The 21,230-nt window shown below is 34.2% G+C and overlaps 1 protein-coding gene across 4 annotated transcripts in view; it reads left to right on the top strand.

Moving 5' to 3' along the window:
• Positions 1–21,230, top strand: part of TENT2 (terminal nucleotidyltransferase 2) — a 69,825-nt gene that overhangs the window by 12,180 nt on the left and 36,415 nt on the right. For 3 of the 4 annotated variants that reach the window (XM_057740397.1, XM_057740394.1, XM_057740396.1), the window contains 4 exons: positions 14,382–14,496; positions 14,588–14,679; positions 16,236–16,314; positions 18,062–18,131. In XM_057740397.1, the coding sequence (XP_057596380.1) occupies positions 14,382–14,496; positions 14,588–14,679; positions 16,236–16,314; positions 18,062–18,131 (356 nt within the window). The remainder of the gene's footprint in view (positions 1–14,381; positions 14,497–14,587; positions 14,680–16,235; positions 16,315–18,061; positions 18,132–21,230) is intronic. The other variant, XM_057740398.1, reaches the window with a different exon arrangement.

Raw genomic sequence — 21,230 nt, 5'->3', positions numbered from 1 at the left:
ATATCTAATAAGTCTTTGCCTAAAGTATGGGCATGAATGTTTTCTCCTACATTATCTTCTAAGAGTTTTATGGTTTTCCTTTTTTACATTTGATCTATGACCAATGCTTTGTTTGCTTTTGTATAAGGTACAAGGCTTCCTTTGATGATTATTTTATTTTTTATTTTATTTTTTCAAGCTCTCTATTGGAATATAATTGCTTTACACTGTTGAGCCAGTTTTCTCTGTACAACAAAGAGAATCAGCTATATTTATACAAATATTCCCATATCCCCTCCCGCTACTCCTTCCCACCCTCCCTATCTCAGCCCTCTAAGTCATTACCCATCATTGAGTTGATCTCCCTGTATTATGCAGCAGCTTCCCACTAGCTATCTATTTTACTGCCCATTTTTAAATTGGTTTTTTTTTTAATTGTTGTAAGAGTTGTTTATATGTTCTAAATACTGGACTTGATAAAAGTCAGATATATAATTGCAAATATATTCTTCCATTCTGTGTTTGTCTTTTTACTTTTTTTTTATGGATATATATAATTTTATTGAGAAAAATTCAGTCATAGGTGCTCAAGACTAGTGATAAAAACCTATATGACAAAATGAAGCAAGGCAAAACTTCTTCTGACCCTCTCCCTACCACATGTAAAACAATCAGGGATATAAGTCAGAGATAGCATTTTACTAAAAGTTGGAAGCTTTAACATTGAGTTTGAGAATATATAAGAAATATTTGATTTTCCACCAAAATATGTTTTAGAAAAAAATTTTTTATGAATAACTTCATATTTTTTTTCTTTCAGTGTTTTTTTTCTTTTTCTATCAGTTTATTTTTTAATACATCTTTATTGGAGTGTAATTGCTTTACAATGTGTTAGTTTCTGCTGTACGATAAAGTGAATCGGCTGTGTGTATACATATATCCCCGTATCCCCTCCCTCTGGAGCATCCCTCCCACCCTCCCTATCCCACCCTTCTGTCTTTTTTACTTTCTCGATGGTGTCCTTTGAAGCACAAAAGCTTTTCATTTTGATGAAGTCCAGTTTATTTGCTTTTCTTTAGTTGCTTGAGCTTCTGGTATCATATCTAAGAAACCATTTGCCTAATCCAGGATCACAGAAATTAATGCCTTTGTGTTATTCTAAGAGTTTTATAGTGTTAGTTCTTAGATTTAGGTCTTTGATTCTCAATAGAGATCAAAGAAGTAGGGGTCTAATTTAATTTTTTCCTCTTGGTCCAGTTGTCCCAGCACATTTATGAAAAAGGCTGTCAATTCTTTTCTTACTGTGAAATAGGAAAAGCATTTAGGCAATACCAGTGGGAGGGAGGAAAAAACAAAGTGACTAACTTGGAATGTTTTGGTATCTCGCCCCCACCCCCCCAATTTTTTGTCCTTTCTTTGCTTTCTCATTTTGAAGAAACTCATGTAATACTGTATTGTGAAAGCTTGCAGTATAAATCAAATCAGACCGATTCTTTGAATGATGATGTAACAACCTTTTATTGTATGTGGGTTTTTGATATATGTATGCAGGTAGGCCCATTTTTTATGGAATATATTATGCATCAGTATTGAACTTCTCTATTTTTGCATGTATTTATATGTTTGTAATAGTAAACTATTAGAACTAACTAAATAACTACTAGTTCTGCGTATGGACTAGGTATATATTGAGTCTCAGTAAATGTAATCACACGATTCACATTAATCAGTATAAATCATCTAGTAAAGTATGGTTCCATATCAGTAACTTCTTCTTTGCTTACTAGCATAGGAGAAAATTCTCCTAAATCTTATGTTTTTGGCATAAGCACTTATCTCAAGGGGTAAAGATAATATTATGTTGTTAAACCAATTTCTTTGAGTTCTGCTATGTACTTGCCTAGTTGTGGGAGAAAGAAGGCAAGTAGTTACTTCTGTGTTCATTCTTTAAGTGAACACTTTTAAAGAAAACTAACATTTATTGATGTCTCTTTTCTTCTAGGCATTCTACATATGCTATGTCATTTAGTCTTTTCAACAACCCCATGACATGGATATTATCCTAATTTTACTGAGGCTCAGAAAGCTAAATAACTTGCTCAAGGTCACAGCTAGTAAGTGACACAACCAAGATTTGACCCTCATCTCTAATAATATAAAGAGCAGGAACTTAAGATACCTGAAATCAAGGGTAGGGAGATGACATTAGAACTGACTATAATAGCAGGTAATCCATGGTAGTAATAGCGAGTGTTTGCTGAGTGTCTTTCTTTGCCAGCAGTGTGCTCAGTAGTTTGTATGGTTTACTTCTTTTGATCTCTGCTGGATTATAAAATGGTTTACCTCTGTTTATCTCTGCTGGGTTGTAAAATGAGTGGGAGGTTCAGTGAGAAACAAAAGTGGAGCAGTAGTTTGAGGCCTTGAGTGCACAGTAGAATGCTGTTGACGGTTTTTGAGTAGAGTACTAGCACAATTAGATTTGCATTTTTGGGAAGACAGTTCTTACAGTATAGTGGAGTCTGGTTTGGAATAAGGAGGGCCTGGAAGATGGAGGCTATTAATTATTCTTTCAGATGAGACAGGAGGCTATTAATTATTAAATTCTTTCAGATGAGAGGTGCTGGAGCTTTCTGTAATGGTGGATGGTGGTGGAAAAAACATGAGAGACCATGTAGAAGGAAAATTGATAGATGTGTGTTATGATTGAATATGGGAGGAGGGAGAGAGAGATATTAATGACATTAATGATTTGATTTTGGACTGTTAACAGAGATAAGGAACCCAGGTTTTGGGTGTGTAAACTGATTAAGGGAGGTAGTTAAGACTTATTTGGAACTATGGGGAAATCTGCTATAACATTTGGGCTCTTAAAAGACCTCATGTTCTGCAGATTGCACACTAAGAATATACGGCTATGGGAAAATAGCGCTGGAGCAGACTACTCAAAACCTAAACAATTCTGTATCCAGAACACTATCAAGAATAATAATTGATACCTTAGGAAATGACTTGCACAGACCAGGTAGGTGGCTTAGCATGGTTGGATGCTGCTGCAGGGGATATTAAAAATATACAGTACAGAGTTGAGATATGCTGGCTCATGGAGGGCACTGAGACAAGGCAGTTAAAAGTGGAGCTCTGAGTCAGTGAGTCTGCTGTTAAGGTAGACTCGGAAGGGAATACATCATCAGAGAGCTATGTGAGGCTGGGGGTATGCTTATCAAGTGGGAACCCTGGATGTGGATGTTTAATTTTAGTTGTCTTAGATCTATAAGGACTCCGGCCTGTGAGCAGCCAAGCTGAGGGCTTTTCTTTTTTTCTCCCTTGTAAAAGTTATAATTCCACAATTTCAGCTCCACATACAAATCAACCCAATTAATATATTAAATTGATACTTATTCCCTTATTTACCAATTGTCTGTAAGCTAATTAGTATTGTAGAAAAACATGTTGTAGCTGAACTGGTCATATAAATTTCAGAAGCAAGGCTGGGGCCAGAGCTATGAACCCTGAAGTCACCTGCAATAAAAGTGACAGTTGAAACTCCTGAAGTAGATTAGATTCTGTATTTTTTTTTTAGTATCCACAGATATTTGTGAGTGCTGGCTATATACTACAATGTTGTGCTACAGCATTTTACTAAATATATACATGGTCCCTTTACCATGTACATAAAATTATTCTGACTTCATTTTAAGCAGCTGAACAAGTGTGGATGTAGGGAAGTTATGGTTGGTTATTAGGTGGAAGGTGATGGTGCCTTGGATTAGGAAGTGCTGACGGTTAAGATGAAGAAAAATTGATGAATTTAAGCTGTGTTGGGGGAAGTGAAATTGATAGGATTTGATGATGGGTTAAATTAGGTCATCTAAGCCTCTGTACCATTGACATTTTGGACCAACTTTCTTTCGTATGAAGGGGCTGTTCTCTGCATCCTAGGATGTTTACCTGCATTCCTGGCTTCAACTCACCAGATGCCACCTATTGCTGGTTATGACAACCAAAAATGTCTATAGACATTGCCGGATATCCCCTGGGCGCAGAATTGCCTCTAGTTGCGAACCACTGGTTTAGATAGAGAAGAAAATGTTGAGAATTACTCCCAAGTTTCTGGCTTCTATAACTGGATGTATGGTGGTACCATTCGCTGAGACAGAACAAAATGCAAGAGGAGCAAGTTTTAGGAGTATGTGTGTTTAATAGTAATTGGAGGGTGAGCAGGGATCTCATGAGTTCTGTGGACATGCTTTCTTAAACGTGCATTTGAAATATCAAATTAGATATTTAGTGTTGATAGTTTAATGTATATAGATCTGGAATTTAGAGGAAAGGTATTGACCAGAAGTGTGCATTGGCCATACAGATGATAATTGAAGCCAAGAGTGTGGATATGATTGTCTAGGAAGAGAGGAAAGCTTGGATCCCACACTGATTGAAATAGGTTGAGGGAAAAGTAGGAAAACAGAAATGGAAACTAAGCTTGTTTACAACTGTTCTGGGAAGTTTGGCTGTGAAGGGAAGGAGTCAAAGATGGGAAGTTGGAACAAAGGAGTTTTTTTGTTTTGTTTTTGAAGTGGAAGAAACTTTAAGCACATATAAATGTTTATGGGAAAGATTCAGTAGGGAGAGGAAAGATTCCTTAGAAGGTAGAAAGGAAATGGGTCCTGCCTTTAAATGAAGTGATTCGGTTTAGGTAAGAGAACAGCTTTTTGGAACTGTAGTATAGGAGGGGAGGATAGGTGTAGGTACAAGGAAGTTTGTAGATATGGTATGCAGAAATTAATGGAGTTTCCATAGTTGAGTGGCTTCTTTATGTTTTATCTCTGAATTACTAGGCAAGGTTACCTATTAAGAGTAGAGAGGGTGAAATGGGATGTTCAAGGTTTAAGAATAGTGGAGAAGGCTTGAAGTAGTGTTTACTGAGTGCAGAAAATCAAGCTGACCAGAGTAACAGTGGAGAAGGTTTGAAACAGTATTTGCTGGGTAGTGTAGAGGGCTCACTCAACATTGGTAATAATGAATTTACTATTAATAATAATAAATCAGTCAGCTGCTTTAGTAATTTCTAGGGAAATATTTTGTTAGTAGAAGTTTTAATTAGTTTGAAAATTAGTCCTGTTTTGAAACCTAAAAAATTAAATTTTTGAAAATGAGTACCTTCTGAGTTTAAATTATTTCTCCATTTTAAAGTCTTTTCTCTGTTTTTCAAGTTTCTATATTAGCAAACAGAACTCTTAAGTAAAACATCTAAGGTACTTTTCTGAATTTTAACTTTTATTTCACTGTAGCTTTTATGTGAAGATATGGTTACCTGGACAAAAAAGAGACTGTAGAGGAATCAGAATTACCTGAGCTCCTGAATTCCATCTTTTATAACTGTTTTTTGGAAATTTTGGGTAGTTTGAAGATATTATGTGAATTGAAGTGATTTTGAATTTTGAGTTGAGATGAGGATAGGCTGAGGTTTTCTTGGTACTGATTGTAAAGTAAAAAGATGATTATGAATGAATTGTTCAAGATTTCTTGTGTAATATTTAATTTTGGAAAGGAGTAAATTTTAGGCAGCCTCTTGGCACCCTAGGAGGAATAGTTTGGGGACAGTTATCTTGCAGATTTCTTAGAGGCTCTGTCTTTAAAATTTTCAGTATCCCACCTTATTTAGAAACAGAACAAATTGAAAAAGGGGATAAAATATTTGTTAGTTATTGGCTCACTGAATTTCAAGAAGTTAAAATATCTGTATGCCCATATCTCCTATCCGTTTTTTTTTCAGCTTTGCTGAGATATGAGTAACAAATAAAAATTGTATATATTTAAGGTAAAATACATGATGTTTTAATGTATTTATACATTGTGAAATGATTACCATAATCAAGATAATTAACATATTCATCACCTCACATAGTTATATTTTTTTGTGATGAGAACACTTGAAATCTGTTCTCTTAGCAAATTTCAAGTGTACAATACATTGTTATTAACCAGATATATTCACTGTATATATATTATGTCTCTAGAACTTATTCATCTTATAACTGAAAGTTTGTACCCTTTGATCAGTATTTCCCCATTTTCCTCTAATCCTACTCCCCAGCCCCTAATAACTGCCATTCCATTCTCTGCTACTATGAATTTGACTTTTTCAGATTCCACATGTATGTCAGATCATGTAGTATTTGTCTTTCTATGTCTAGCTTATTTCATTTAGCATAGTGTCTTCCAGGTTCATCCATGTTGCAAATGGCAGGATTTCCTTCTTTTTTAAGGCCAAATGGTGTTCCATTGTGGATGAACACCCCCCCCACACACACATTTTCTTTATCCATTCATCCATCAGTGGACACTTCGGTTGTTTCTATATCTTGGCTACTGTGAATAATGCTGCAATGAACATGGAAGTGCGGATTCCTTGTTGAGATAGAGACTTTTTTCCTTTGGATATATACCCAGAAGTGGAATTGCTAGAACATATGGTAGTTCTATTTTTAATTTTTTGAGGAGGCTCCATGCTGTTTTCCAATATGGTTGTATCAATTTACATTCCTATGAATGGTGTATAAGGGTTCCCTTTTCTCCACATCCTCATCAGCACTTTTCTTTTGACTTTTTGGTAATAGCCATCTTAAAAAGTGTGAGGTAATACCTCATCGTGGTTTTGATTTGCATTTTCCGAATGCTTAGTAATGCTGAACATCTTTTCATGTACTTGTTGGCTATTTATATGTCTTCTTTGGAAAAATGTCTCTTTAGGTCCTTTGTCCATTTTTAAGTTGAGTCATTTATATTTTTGCTGCTGAGTTATATAAGTTTTTTTATATATTTTGGGTATTAACCCCTTCTCAGATACATGGTTTGCAAATATTTTCTCCTGTTCTCTATGTTGCTTTTTTTCATTTTGTTGTTGTTTTTTTCTTCCTGTACAGAAACTTTTTTGTTTGACGTAGTTCTGCTTGTTGAGTTTTGCTTTTGTTGCGTGTGCTTTTGGTGTCAAATCCAAAAAATCATTGTCAAAACCAAGGTCATGGAGCTTTTCCCTTATGTTTTCTTATATGAGTTTTATAGTTTCAGGTCATACAATTAAGTCTTTAATCCATTTTGAATTGATTTTTATGTATAGTGTAAGGTAAGGGTCCCTTTTCATTCTTTTGCATGTGAATGTCCAGTTTTCCCAACCCTATTGAAGATTGTCCTTTTTCTGTTGTATAGTCTTGACACCTTTTAGTTAACCATATGTGTGTGGGGTTTTTTCCTGAGCATTGATCTGTGTGTCCATTTTTATGCCAGTGCCATACTGTTTTGATTACTATAGCTTTGTAATAGAATTTGAAATAAAAAACTGTCATGACTCCAGCTTTGTTCTTCTTGCTTAAATTGCTGTAGCTATTCTGGGTCAGGGTGGTTCCATGTGAATTTTAGGATTTTTCTATTTCTGTGTGAAATGCCATTGGAATTTTGATAGGGATTGCATTGAATCTGTAGATAGCTTTGGGTACTATGGGCATTTTAACAGTTTTAATTCTTTGGGTCCATGAATGAGATATCTTTCCGTTTATTTGTAGTCTTTACTTTCTTTCATTAGTGTTATATAGTTTTCAGTGTACAGATCTTTTACCTCCTTGGTTAAATTTATTTTGGGGGCTCTATCTTTATAATGTATGTGTCTGTCAAAAAAGTCTTAAAGCCACTGAGAGATAAATTCGTGTAGAAATTCTAGACCAGGACTCAGCCCAAGAGATCCTCAGATGAAAGCGTGTTTTGTTGTTTTCTATCCTCCTTTTATTAGGCAGTTCTTTCTTGGCTAAGTTCAGGTAATAGTATGTGCCTAAAAGCAATCAGGCTTCAGGAAAAAAATCAGTAATTCAGACTGCCTAATCAGTGTACCAAATGATAAATTAGGAAGGCACTACATTGTGACCACATACAAAAACATAGTAATTTAACACACTATTAAAGAGTGGGTTGTTTTCAGCATGACATTTTCCTGATTCTGTTTAATTTGAAGAGAAAGGGAATTCAGCATCAAGAATGAATTTAAACTTTTATTTCATATCTAGCTTTATTTTACTGAGTAATTGGTACCAGCTTTTTCTACAGTTACATGTATAGCAAAGATTGTGGCAATGAGAGAGCCTGAGGAATTGCCAGTTTTTGTTGAAGTGTTTGTGAGCTAATGAACTGTTTTCTGACCATATTTAATTTTATTTCTCCTGTCTTGAAAACTTATTGCTAATTTGTGTTTGTTGTTTGTAGATAGCATTTATATTTAGCCAAAACCCTGTTACCAGTTTTCATGTATTGAATGATCAGGTCTTGGTACTCTCACCTGAAAGGGTTTTTCACTTTCTTTTACACGGGGACCCAGCTAACAGGGACAAATGGAGAATCTGCTGAGAATACCATGCAAAAGTTACACCTTAAGCTTTATTTACTGACACATTAAAATTTTTTTCTGGATCTAAACCGATACTTAACTTGTTTTTAATGACTTGTGTTGATCTTAGACAATGATAATTTTATTTGTAATTTGATTTGAGCCTGAGTTTGAGGACAGGTTATACTATTTTTTAGGAAAGATGAACATTGGTATTTGGAATAAATACTAATTTTACTGTTTCAAACTGTACCATGTAAATTGTATTTTTATACAATTTTGAGATGCAATTTTTAAAAAATATATTTTATTTATTTTTATTTATTGGCTGCGTTGGCTCTTCGTCCCACAATTTCTATAGTTGTGGAGAGCGAGGGCTACTCTTTGTTGCCATGCGCAGGCATCTCATTGCGGTGCCTTCTCTTGTTTCAGAGCACGGGCCCTAGGCACGCGGGCTTCAGTAGTTGCAGAGCATGGGCTCATTAGTTGTGGCTCACGGGCTCTGGAGTGTGGGCTCAGTAGTTGTGGCACTTGGGCTTAGTTGCTGTGTGGCATGTGGGATCTTCCCAAACCAGGGCTCAAACCCCTGTGCCTTGCACGGGCAGGCGGATTCTTTTTTTTTTATTTTTTTTTATTAATTTTATTTATTTATTATTTTTGGGGGGGGTACACCAAGTTCAATCAACTGTTTTTATACACATATCCCCATATTCCCTCCCTCCCTTGACTCCCCCTCCACCCTCCCTCGAGTCCCCCCCACCCTCCCCGTCCCAGTCCTCTAAGGCATCTTCCATCCTCGAGTTGAACTCCCTTTGTTATACAACAACTTCCCACTGGCTATCTACTTTACAGTTGGTAGTATATATATGTCTGTGCTACTCTCTCGCTTCGTCTCAGCTTCCCCTTCACCCCCCCGCCCCCTCCCAAACCTCGAGTTCTCCAGTCCATTCTCTGCACCTGCGTCCTTGTTCTTGTCACTGAGTTCATCAGTACCATTTTTAGATTCCGTATATGTGAGTTAGCATATACAATATTTGTCTTTCTCTTTCTGACTTACTTCACTCTGTTTGACAGACCGTAGGTCTATCCACCTCATGACATATAGCTCCATCTCATCCCTTTTTATAGCTGAGTAATATTCCATTGTATATATATGCCACATCTTCTTTATCCGGGCAGGCGGATTCTTAACCACTGTGCTACCAGGGAAGCCCGAGAAGATGTAATTTTTACATACAGTCAGAAATAGATATCTTCTATAATTAATTTTAAATTAGAGTAATAGGTCTTGGCAGGCAGCCTAAACTGGTAGTATTGCAGAGATTTAAACAACTTTAAGAATAATCTATTTTACGGATACTTTGTTGCAGTAGTTTCTTTTTTTTAACAAATGATAAGGAAACCTTTACTTTCAAATGAAACAAAAACAAAGTTCTTGAAATGCCATTATGCATAGTCAGCTTGTTATGACATATATGATCTGAATATTTGATGCTTGATATTCAGCCAAGGAGATTTCATATCATACATTCCTCTTTTTTTCTAGCATTATAAGACCATTGAACCATCTTCTGAAATATTTCTCTGGTTTTAAGTAAGAGAAGTCTTGTTTCAGCATATATGTGCATTTCTTTTGAGTTTTTGTCTCATCTGGACTATATATCTGTTTTAGGATACAGTAATGTGATTTGACAATGTGAATCAATAATGTGGCTAGATTGGGAGGAAAATTCATTTGAATAAATCTACTAGATCTCCATCATAGTAGTACTTGAGAGAAGAAATGTTCTATGAATATAGAATGTAGAAAAGGGAGAGGAGCAAATATATGGGATTTCATATTTTCTACATAATCATAAATTTTTTCATATGTGAATGTTTCTACATGAATGCGGTCATTCAGCTGAAAGAACTTTTTAAATATAATAACATTTCCTGTGGGCATTGTTTTAAAGAAATTTCTTTCTTTTTTTCTGCACTGTGCGGCTTGCAGAATCTTAGTTCCCGGACCAGGGATTGAACCTGGGCAACTACATTGAAAGCGCTGAGCTTTAATCACTGGACCGCCAGGGAATTCCCAGGAAATTTATCTTTTTGTTATTCAACAGATATTGAATACCTACTCTGACTTGTAGCAGTTTTGATTGCCTGATTCCGTAGATCATGGGATTGGCAAAACTTTTTCTATAAAGGGCCAATTAGTAAATATTTTAGACATGTGAGCTACATGGACCCTCTGTCACATTTTCTTTTCTTTTTTAAACAATGCTTTAAAAATGTAAAAATCATTTTTTTTGATAGATAAGATTTTTAAAAAATTTTTTTATTTATTTGGCTACGCCAGGTCTTTGTTGCGGCGTGCTGGACCTTCGTTGCTGCGAGTGGGATCTTTGTTGTGGCATGTGGGATCTTTAGCTGTGGCAGGCAGGCTCCTTAGTTGTGGCATGCAAACTCTTAGTTGTGGCATGCTGTGGGATCTAGTTCCCTAACCAGGGATTGGACCCAGGCCCCCTGCATTGGGAGGGTGGAGTCTTAACCACTGGACCACCAGGGAAGTCCCCTGTAAAAATCATTTTTAGTTTGCTGGCCCTACGGAACAGGCCACAGGCAGTATTTGGCCTACAGGCCATGGTCTGCCAACCCTGCTCTAAGTGGATGAAACTTATCCAAGCGCCATTTAAAATTTTATACTAACCACTTTAACTGGAAGCCTTTTTCAAATCTTTTTGTAAAGATGGATGCCTTTTTTAAAAAGTCTTTTATTATGGAAAGTATCAAATGTATACAAAAACAGAGAAAATATAGTTCTATAAACCCTCATAACACCAAGCTTTAAAAATTACCGACATTCGACCAATCTTATTTTGTCTACACATACCTCCTTATTAGTTTGAAGCAGATTCTAGATATCATATCATTTCATTCATGAGTATTTCAGTATTCTGTTTTATCTTTTTTGTCTGTCCTTTTCCCAGTGTCATACTGTTTTGATTACTGTAGCTGTGTGGTATGGTATGGTAAATCCTAGAAGTCAGGTATGGTAAATCCTTCAACTTTTTTCTACTATCTCTCCATTTTATTTAGGTGGTGTTTAATTTCTCTCATCAATATTTATAATCTTCAGTGTATAGGTTTTGTATATCTTTTGTTTAATATATTTCTAAGTATTTCATGTTTTTTACTGCTTTTGATAATTTAAAAAATGTAAATTCCCAATTATTTTTTGCTCGTATGTATACTTTATAGTCATCTTTTTAGTAAATTAAAACGTGTGAGGAAAAGCCTTGGTTCTACATATTGTATTAAAATATTCATTAATTTTGTGCACGTCTTTCTGGTGTGATTCTTATCTGTAGGAATGTTACTCTTCTCATTTTTCTTATAAAAATTTTGTATGAGAATTGACTAGAATCCTTTCTAGTCATTATTTCTTCATATATTTTTCTTCTCTCCTCCCATTCTCACCTCTCTTTTTGAGCTTCCAGTTCTTTTCTGTTATTTGTGTTTAAGTAAGATGGTTTTCCTATATTACTTTTAGATGAGAAGGGTTGGATAAGCTAGCTTTGCTAGGTTTGTGGCTGTAGGAATCCTCTCCTGTTGGTGTGTAGTATTCAAAAATATATTTTCTAGGACCTTTTCTCTTCTCCTTCCTTCCTTTTATCTAGATCAGGGTTTTTTACTTTCTACAATATTAGCGTTTTTGGTCAGATAATCTTTGCTGTAGGAAATTGTCCTATGCATTGTAGGATGTTTAGTGGCACCCTGGCCTGTATCTCCTGGATGCCAGTGACCAGCCTGTTGTCCCACTCCCCTAACTGTGATAACCAAAACTGCTTTCAGACATTGTCAGATGTCTTCTAGTGGTTAGAATCATTCTAGTTTTAGACTTTCTTTCCTTTACCCCTTATGGCTCTGTAATGCTTAGTTTTGATTTCTCTTCCTGGCAGTTCTGCTTTGTGTGTTGCTTTGTCTTAGAAGGGAGTTTCACTTAGTGTTGAGATTTCTGACCTTTGTGTGATCCTCTTGCATTTACTTGTGAGTTGTAGCTGTGAAGCTCCCTCCCAGTTTTGGTTGCTGTTCCATACGAAGTTGGCCCTGTCAGTTTGATTTGTGGATGTTCTGGCTTCAGGGTTGTCCCAGATCCCTTTCCTCTTCTTCCTGTTATGTTCTGATACCATGTGGGTCTTGCTTCTATTGGTGTTGGGTCCTAACTGCCAGTATTTTAAGGTTCATGAGTAATACATAGTCAATTGTGCTGTATTTGTTGGCCATTTTTATTTTGTTCTGGTTTGGTTTTATCTGTTTGTTTTATTTTCCTAGTTGCTTTGACTTTTTTGGCGGGGGGATGGTCACTCAGCGGTATTAAAAACTTACGTCTCTTTCACCGCCAGGTTGCCCAGACTGTCTCTGCTTTCTTAAAATGAGTATTCTAAACATGGTAAAAGAAAATGTTTTAAATAATGGGTGAAACTTGTGCCTGGTCATGGACTTGGGGAATGGCCTAGAGAGGGAGAGATTGAAAATGCAAAAGACAAATCAAAAAAACTGATTTAATATTTGTGCCCTAGGGGCTGCCAGAAGGGGTAGATACAGAAGTATTGATAGAGGGATTAGCTTTGAACTGAGGAAGAGGACAGTTTGTCCAACAGGAGAGGTAAGGAGTGAGATTTCATTCAGATAGTAGTGTGCAAATTTGTAGTTAGGAAGCTGAGAAATGTCACATTTGGTATCCTTAGTTTTCTTAGTAAACTTTAATGTGAAGTTATCTGCTAAAGAAAGTGAGATAGGGAACTTGAGGAAAGGTGTAAACATTTTAGAAGGCTGATGATGAAAAATGGAAGCAGTGTCTAACCAGCGACATGGAAGTAATTGTCGAGAGATGCTAACGGTCAACCTTAGGTTTGTTCTAAAAGTATAAATTTTAAAGATACCAATTTTGTGATTTTTGATTTTTTTTTAAGTTAGCAACTCAGATATAAGAGCAGAGAAGGTGGTTGTTTGTAGTGAGCCTAAGATTAGGATTTTGTTAGAGCATGACAAGGGTATAATGTTGTTAAGGCATGATAAAAAAGAGTGGTTCAAGGGATGCGTTGTGGGGTATAGACTGGGTAGGGAAGGAAATCATGCTGTTTCAGATGGTGTTGGGTTGGGAGAACAGGACTCAAGAGAATCCAAGTCTGTGTGGTTCTAGAGAAGGTAGAGGGGAATAAGAAAGTGAGAATTGGACAGGAGATTGAAGCAAGATAGTATATTGGAATTTAAAATTTCAGAGCTAGAGAAGTTGTTTTATTATAAAGACCATGTTATGGCTACGGGAGTGTAACACTGATAAAAAATATTGGAGTAAAAGAAGTTCAGAAATGGTAGGAGTATATTATGATACTTAGCCCATTATAGGTAAGGAAGTCACCTATGGTGATGACAAAAGGTCAGTTGGAGGGGAAAGTGTGAACCAGATAGGTAGATAAACAGGGAGATCTGTCCAAGACGGCCACAAGAAGGAAGGGTTCAGGTAAGAATGGGGAAGAGGGTGGTTTGCAGGAGCATAGACAACCAGGGACTTTTCTTCTAAAGTCTGTTGTATTTGGTATTCATGATGAATACTAGGGGTTGGGTAAGCTGCTCCTTTAAAAGGCCAGATAGTAAATATTTTAGACGTTGCCACTCACATATGGTTTCTGTTGCGTAGTTTTGTCTGTTTTTATAACCCTTTAAAAATGTAGAAGCCATTCTTAGCTCATGTCCCAAACAAAAACAGGCAGTATCTGAAGGTTGTAGTTTGATGACCCATGGGTTATACCCATTATGAATTCTCTGTGACTTGTCAGTGATACTTTACTTTGTAAAAGTTGGTAACTATTTCAGTTACTAAGTAATTATTGTTACTTGAATAACCGTAGTTTTGTATTGGAAAGTGTTAAGGAGAGAATATATATTTAAAAAATACTTCAAATAATTTTATACTTCTTAATATGGTAATAACTTTTATATTTCTGAACAAAATTTTTACTTTTTTTGTGGTGCGTTCAAGTTGAGTCAGCAGATACTGGAGTTATTTGAAGCATGTCAACAGCAAGTAAGTGATTTAAAGAAGAAAGAACTCTGTCGAACAGAGCTACAGAGAGAAATTCAGCTGTTATTTCCACGTATGTTTCCCTATTTTGCATGCCCTTTAAATATGTGCATCCCTATTTTAAATTTTAAATAATATCTTATAATTCTCTCCTGTTTCTCTAGAAAGCAGACTTTTTTTAGTTGGGTCCTCTTTAAATGGATTTGGTACTCGGAGCAGTGATGGTGATTTATGTCTAGTTGTTAAAGAGGAACCAGTAAGTAATGAAACATTTATTCCAAGTGTGTTTCTCATGTTAAGTCATTTAAGAAATTTCATATAAAAGTCATTGATGAATAAAACCTGTTTTCTTTTAATTGCTTCTTTGAATTCTCTGTTTATAGTAATTCAAGGGAAGCTAGGAAATGCTTTTTTTTTAAGGCATGTACACAATAAACGTAATAGGTATTCTAACATTAAAATATTTCTAATTTGTTAAAGTGAAGTGGTTTCGCTATCTGCTTTTAAGGAGCTCTGCCTCTATTTTGAAATGTCGTTAGGTTGAGTATGTTACCAGGATGCAGCAGATAGAGAGAGCATGTATTTATCTTCTTGATATATTTATTTCCTTCCATTTGAATTCTCAGTGATTCTATTTTTTTTTAAGAACTTTTATTGAGATACACTTAACATACAATAAACTGCATATATTCAGAGTGTACAATTTGGTATTTTTTTTCTTATTAGTAATGTGTATATGGCAATCCCAATCTCGCAATTCAGTGATTCTATTTTAATCTTTATTATTTTCCCCTTGAAAGTACTGTGGGGTTTGGAGTACTTATTTTGGGAATTCAAAAAGAGAGATTTCACTGAAATTTAAAATAAGACTGTGATTTAAAGTAGTCGTCTCTGATATTTTGACTTTGTTTCTTCTTATTTAGCAACCAAATTTTGCTATTTAGTATTATGTTTATTTGAATTTCCTGTTAACTGATACTCTTGTGTATCCTTAATTCCACAATAATTGGTGCCGACCTGAGCAGCCTCTATAATATGCTGAAGTCTCTTCTGAATTACCAAATATTAAGTTAATTTCAGTGTAATTTTAATATGCCTTATATTCCACCTCTTAAAAAATACAAAAAACTCTATTGAATGGTAATATATATTTTTACTAGTCCTATCAGTCCACTAACAAAATTGACTTCTGGTTACTGCAAATCAGAAAGAAGTTTCTTCCAGGAAAGAAACTCTTGATATTTTTCTAGGCTTTGAAATCATATAAAGGAAAACTGAAAAAGAAAAGGAAAAAAACCTCAGAAATAATAAACATAGTGGAGAATACTGGAGTTTTAATTAAAACTTTCTCTTGTGCATTTAGATTATACTTAGGTACATCTTACTAATCCTCGTTTTATTCACATGTCTGAATCATGTTGTTACAACTTATACTGAAACACCATAGATATGAACCTTATTTTTAAGCCTAGATAGGGAAATAAAACATTATAGAAAGTTAAAATTCTGTTTCTTTTTCTTGGAGAAGATTGATTTTTGTATTTTTATATACTAAAGTGAAGAAAGGACATATGGCTGTTTCAGTATTTCTTCTAAAATTATGCTTTTAAGTTTAAAATCAGAAATTGATTTAGAAATATCGATGTAAAAGATATCATAAAGGTTGACTTTTAAATAATGTAACTTACTGTATATTGAACAATAACTCCAATGAAAAGAATACTTTGTTTTCTTTTTGTTGAGATACATTAAGAAAATAAAACACTAAGTTTAGAAAGATAATGAAAAAACACTTTATTTTTAACTTTTCAGTGTTTTTTTCAGGTAAATCAGAAGACTGAGGCACGACATATCCTCACCTTAGTCCATAAACACTTCTGTACTAGACTTTGTAAGTCTGAGATGCTTCACGTTCATATGTCATTTGACATAACTATTTATGTAAAATGTCTCTCACTGTATTTATTTTCTGGGAAGAATTGTTTATTTTCTGCTTAGGTTAGGTATAATGCAGATTCTTTGTCTCATATGAATTCCTTTTAACTTTTGATTAAAAAGAGTAACCATTTATTCAGCAATTCTTTATTGAGTTTACTTGTAAGCTGTTCCACCAAAGATAGTGGGGAATTCAAAGATACGTAAGCTTCAGTTTTCTCAAAAGTTTGTAGACCATTAAGGGAAGCTAAAGCATGAATGCAAATAGCTGTAATGCAGAGTATCTGACAAGCCAAAAGAAATATACAGATAAAGTCTTACAGGTATTCATGTGAGGAAGAGAGAATTTCATCTGTTTTGCAACAACATAAATCTTTACTTGTTTTAAAAACATGATCACCGAACATGAACCCCAAATATATTACTCCAACAGAAAGCAAAATTGTTGAGTTAGGCCATTTTATTGTAAGATTTTATTCTTTGAATAAACTGACTAAGCAGATTTTAGTCCGCATGTTAAGGCATCTCAAATAATTTATTTAAACTTCTGCAGAATATTTTGGACATTTGAAGTCACACTGTGATGTTGGAAAGATAGTTTGTCTATTTATTTAACAAATATTCCTTATGTGTCAGGCTTTGAGCAGGAAAATAAAAAAAGTTACTTAAGTTACTGCCCTTGAATAACTTAGTTGTAGGAAAGAAACAAATCAAGAGATTTATTTCAGTGGACTTGAATTTCACATCTGTAAAAGAAGTAATTTGTATCTTAAGTTAATTTTTAATAACTGTTACTAAAATCATAAAATATTAAAAGTGAAAGGGACCTCAGAGGTTGTGTAATTCAAATGAAAGTGGGGGTTTTTTTTGATTGGTGTTTTTAATAATTAAGGAAACTGGTGATCAGTGGGTTTAGTAACTTGCCCGAGGAGTATAGTTTATTGGTTTATGAACCTATACTTGGAACTCAGAACTTTTAACTCTTAATCTTATTTTTCATTAAACCTCACTGAATTCCTGCTCATAATTGTGCTTGAAGGTTAATGTATTTTATGATTTTGGTGTTTAAAGCATAACAGAAAATTTTTTAGTTCTAAAATGTAGTATTATGTTTTTATTTAGTTAAAACATAAGGAAATTGCTCATTTGGGAACAGTTTGCAGTTTCTTTTTTATACATTTCAGTATTTTCCAAAATTTTCTATGATGAACATGTATTTCAACTCAGGAAAAAATTTTTTTTTAAGTTTGGTGGAATAAAAAGATATGTATATATATGTGTTTTTCCTCTTATAGATCATACTTCCCCCGTACCATGTTGCCAGCATTTCCACATTTAAGATTCTTTGTAAATATGGTTTCTATGACTGCTATAATATCTTGCCATGTGCTTTACCAGAATTTAGCTATCCCCCGGATGCTGGCCTACATACTTCTCTTATAATGCTCTGATGGAATTCTTTGTAGGTGTTATTAGATATTAGACCACATTTCTGAAAATAATATATAAAATCCTCTACATGGTATTGAAAATTCCAAACTTAGAAGAATTTGATAATGTCCTTTTGTCTTTGCTTTCTCTCTCAGATTATATTTTCTTAAATTGTTTCAGCTAAGTAGAATACTACTTTTAAAAAATGTGCGTTGGAACACTATGAATTTGAGAAACATTTACAGATATCCATATTATCTTTTATCCTTTAGCTGGTTACATTGAGAGACCTCAGCTGATTCGAGCAAAAGTGCCAATTGTGAAGTTCAGGGATAAAGTCAGGTCAGTAATTATTGGGTTTTCTTTTTTCAGTTGCTTTAGATAATTTTTAGATATTCTTCTTAGGTAGTTAATTAAGAAGTGTGTTATCATGTAATAGCTTACCTTCATTTAGAAATGAGTTGATTTAGTCTTTGAAATGATTTTTTGTGAGCAATATTTCATGCTTAACTGTACTTACTTATTCTGGTTGACATTTTGAGTATTTGAGACTATCCAATTGAAAGAATATATACGTATTTATATTTTAGAGTTTTAAATGATCTCTTGCCTTTTGGAAATGTAATGTGCTCTTGAGAACATATCTTAATTGATGAAATTTGATGTATATTTATATCAAAGGGGGTTGTTGCTAATATAATTATATCTACATATTCTTTTAGTTTGGGTTCTGAATTTCTTATAGGCATTGGAACTAGAATCTTATATCAGTTTGTATTTTATAAAATGTAAATAGTTAGGTGTTGACTTTTATTGGTTAAAAAAAGATTTGTTTTCAAAAAAATAGATAGGATTGTGATAAATCAGGTTTTTCTAGCCCAGGTTTATAAAAGTGATACTGAAATTATATAAATATAAGTATGTACATAGTTGATCATTTTCATGAATTCCATATTTATGAATTTTCCTACTTGATAAAATTTATTTTGTAAACCCCAAAATTAATATTTGTAACACTTCTGTGATTATTCATAGACATGCACAGAGTGGGGAAAATTTTCAGTCACCTGATGTACATATTCCCAACTGAGTTTAATAGTGTGACACTCTGTCTTCTTGTTTCGGCTCTCATACTATAAACAAATGTCCTTTTCACAGTGTAGTTAGTGCTGTTTTTCACATTTTTGTGCTTTTGTGCTTGATTTTGCTGTTTAAAATGACCCCCAACCATAGTGCTGATGTACTGTCTAGAGTTCTTGCACACAAAGCTGTGATGTGCCTCATGGAGGAAATTCGTGTGTTAGATGTGCTTCATTCAAGCATGAGTAGACTACAGTGCTCTTTGTAATGACGTCACTGTTACTGAATGAACAATATATTAAGTGAGATGTCTTTAAATAGAAACATACATAAAACAAAGCTACATATTGATCAGTTGAGGAAAATGTGACTGGAGGGACTTCCCTGGTGGTCCAGTGGTTAAGACTCTCTGCTTCCACCTCAGGGGGAGCAGGTTTGATCCCTGATCCAGGAAGTGAGATCCTGCATGCCATGCAGTGCAGCCACAAAAAAATAAAATAAAATTAGGATAGAATAGAATAGAATAAACGTGACTGGAGACATGTTGATCAGCTGATGAAAATGTGATTGGCGGCTCCTAGAAAACTAACCCTTTGTTTTCCCTAGGAGCACTGGTTCAGTATTCGCTAATTCAGTGTTTGCAGCAACTGCATAACTACTGTGAATAATCAGAATTGACTGAATATATATATTTTAAACAAATCTTTAGATAAGTGCTGGCTCAAACTTTCCCCTTCGTTCATCCAAACATCCATCCAATCTATAAATATTTATTGAATTTCTCTCAAGTAATGGTGGAGTTTTCTTTTTTCAATGGTAAATTTTTTTTTAAAGCATGAAGATATAAAGAGATAAAACAAAGTAAATGTAAATAATACTATTAGCTAATTATAATTGCTTTAAAAATGGTTGTAGTTGTAATTATATAAACAATCTTGTTCTTTTTCTATTTAAGATTATTATACAAGGATTTTTCATTGTTAATTATAATTTATAAGGACCATTTTATACTTCTCTATACACACCATTAAGAGAAAAAACAACTGCACTTCTAACATTTAAAGATAACTGATTTTAATGTTTTGGTGTAAGGCTTTCAGTCCCCTTTTTATGCATATGAATGTGTAAGAGCTTTTAAAATTAAAATTGAGATCATACTTTATTACTTAACAGTATATCATGAATGCACTTGCTTTTATCATTGATTATCTTCTGGCTTCACTTTCAGTCACTTTACAGTATTTCGTTGAGTGAATTTATTATCATTAGCTTAACCATTCCCTGTTTAAATAAACATTTTGTGCATAAAATTCTTTCCATGTTAAGGATTACTTCAGTATTTCCAGAGGTAGACTTTGAAGCAAGCACTGTGGATATTTTTAAAGCTCTGAATTCTTATTTTTGGAAAAGTTTTTAATTGTACACTAGTTCCCATCTAAGTGTTTTTTACTCTTTATTGAGTTATATAGAGGGAGTGGAAACTGCTTTCAGTGTTAGATTTGTACAGACATAAAGAATGTAACTCTTTTGTTACCATAAGCTTACCAAAGCCAGATATATCTGAAGTGTTAATATCACTATCTGCTTTTATTAACTTGCATGGATAATTGAAAGAGTGTATGTAGGTTTTCTTTTCCCATAACAAGAAAATCTGAAATGGTAAATTTCACATTTTATAGTTAAAAGCTATAGAAAGAAATTTTGTTAAGTTTTTATTTCAGGCCCTTTTCACAGAAGGACTCATTGTTTCGAAGTTGGACCTAATAGTATGTGGGCCTATTACTTACACATTAAGTAGTCCTTTTATTTTGAGTTTAGCTATTCTTTATATATCCCATCATTATTACTGTATTTTCTAAAGTGATCGCATGATATCTTTGATTTCAAAAAAGTGACCCTTCTGTTATGTGTTTGGCTGTTATAGTTCTTCCTAGATGTCAGTAGCCAAATTTGTCATGATATTATAATTTAGCAACCCTTTTGGAGGGAATATATAGACAGAGCTTTTATTTTTTCACCTGTACTTTATGTGGCTTTTCATTCCTATTTTAAAGCAAATGATGCTGTCATTCAAAATTGATTGAGACTGTAAGACTTAGTGGGATTTATTGCCCAGAAATGTGTTGGATCATATAATCTTGTTTATCTGGAAAGGATTACAAAATTAAAACTTTATTTTGTTAAGCATAATTGGAGCCTTACTGGTACATTACAGATCTTTCAACAGTAATCTTGTTTTGTGTCTTTAATAGACCCCAGATCTTACTAAAAGTATGTATTCATTCTTATTTCTGTAGTGCCTCATTTTAAGGTCTTTGGGCCCGTGCTATTTTGTATTATTGGATGGATGGATAGATATAA

This window comes from Hippopotamus amphibius, chromosome 1, assembly GCF_030028045.1.
Source record: "Hippopotamus amphibius kiboko isolate mHipAmp2 chromosome 1, mHipAmp2.hap2, whole genome shotgun sequence".
Taxonomy (NCBI): Eukaryota; Metazoa; Chordata; class Mammalia; order Artiodactyla; family Hippopotamidae; genus Hippopotamus; species Hippopotamus amphibius.
Note: the sequence above shows the minus strand (reverse complement) of the source record. Positions and strands in the feature narration are given on the sequence as shown.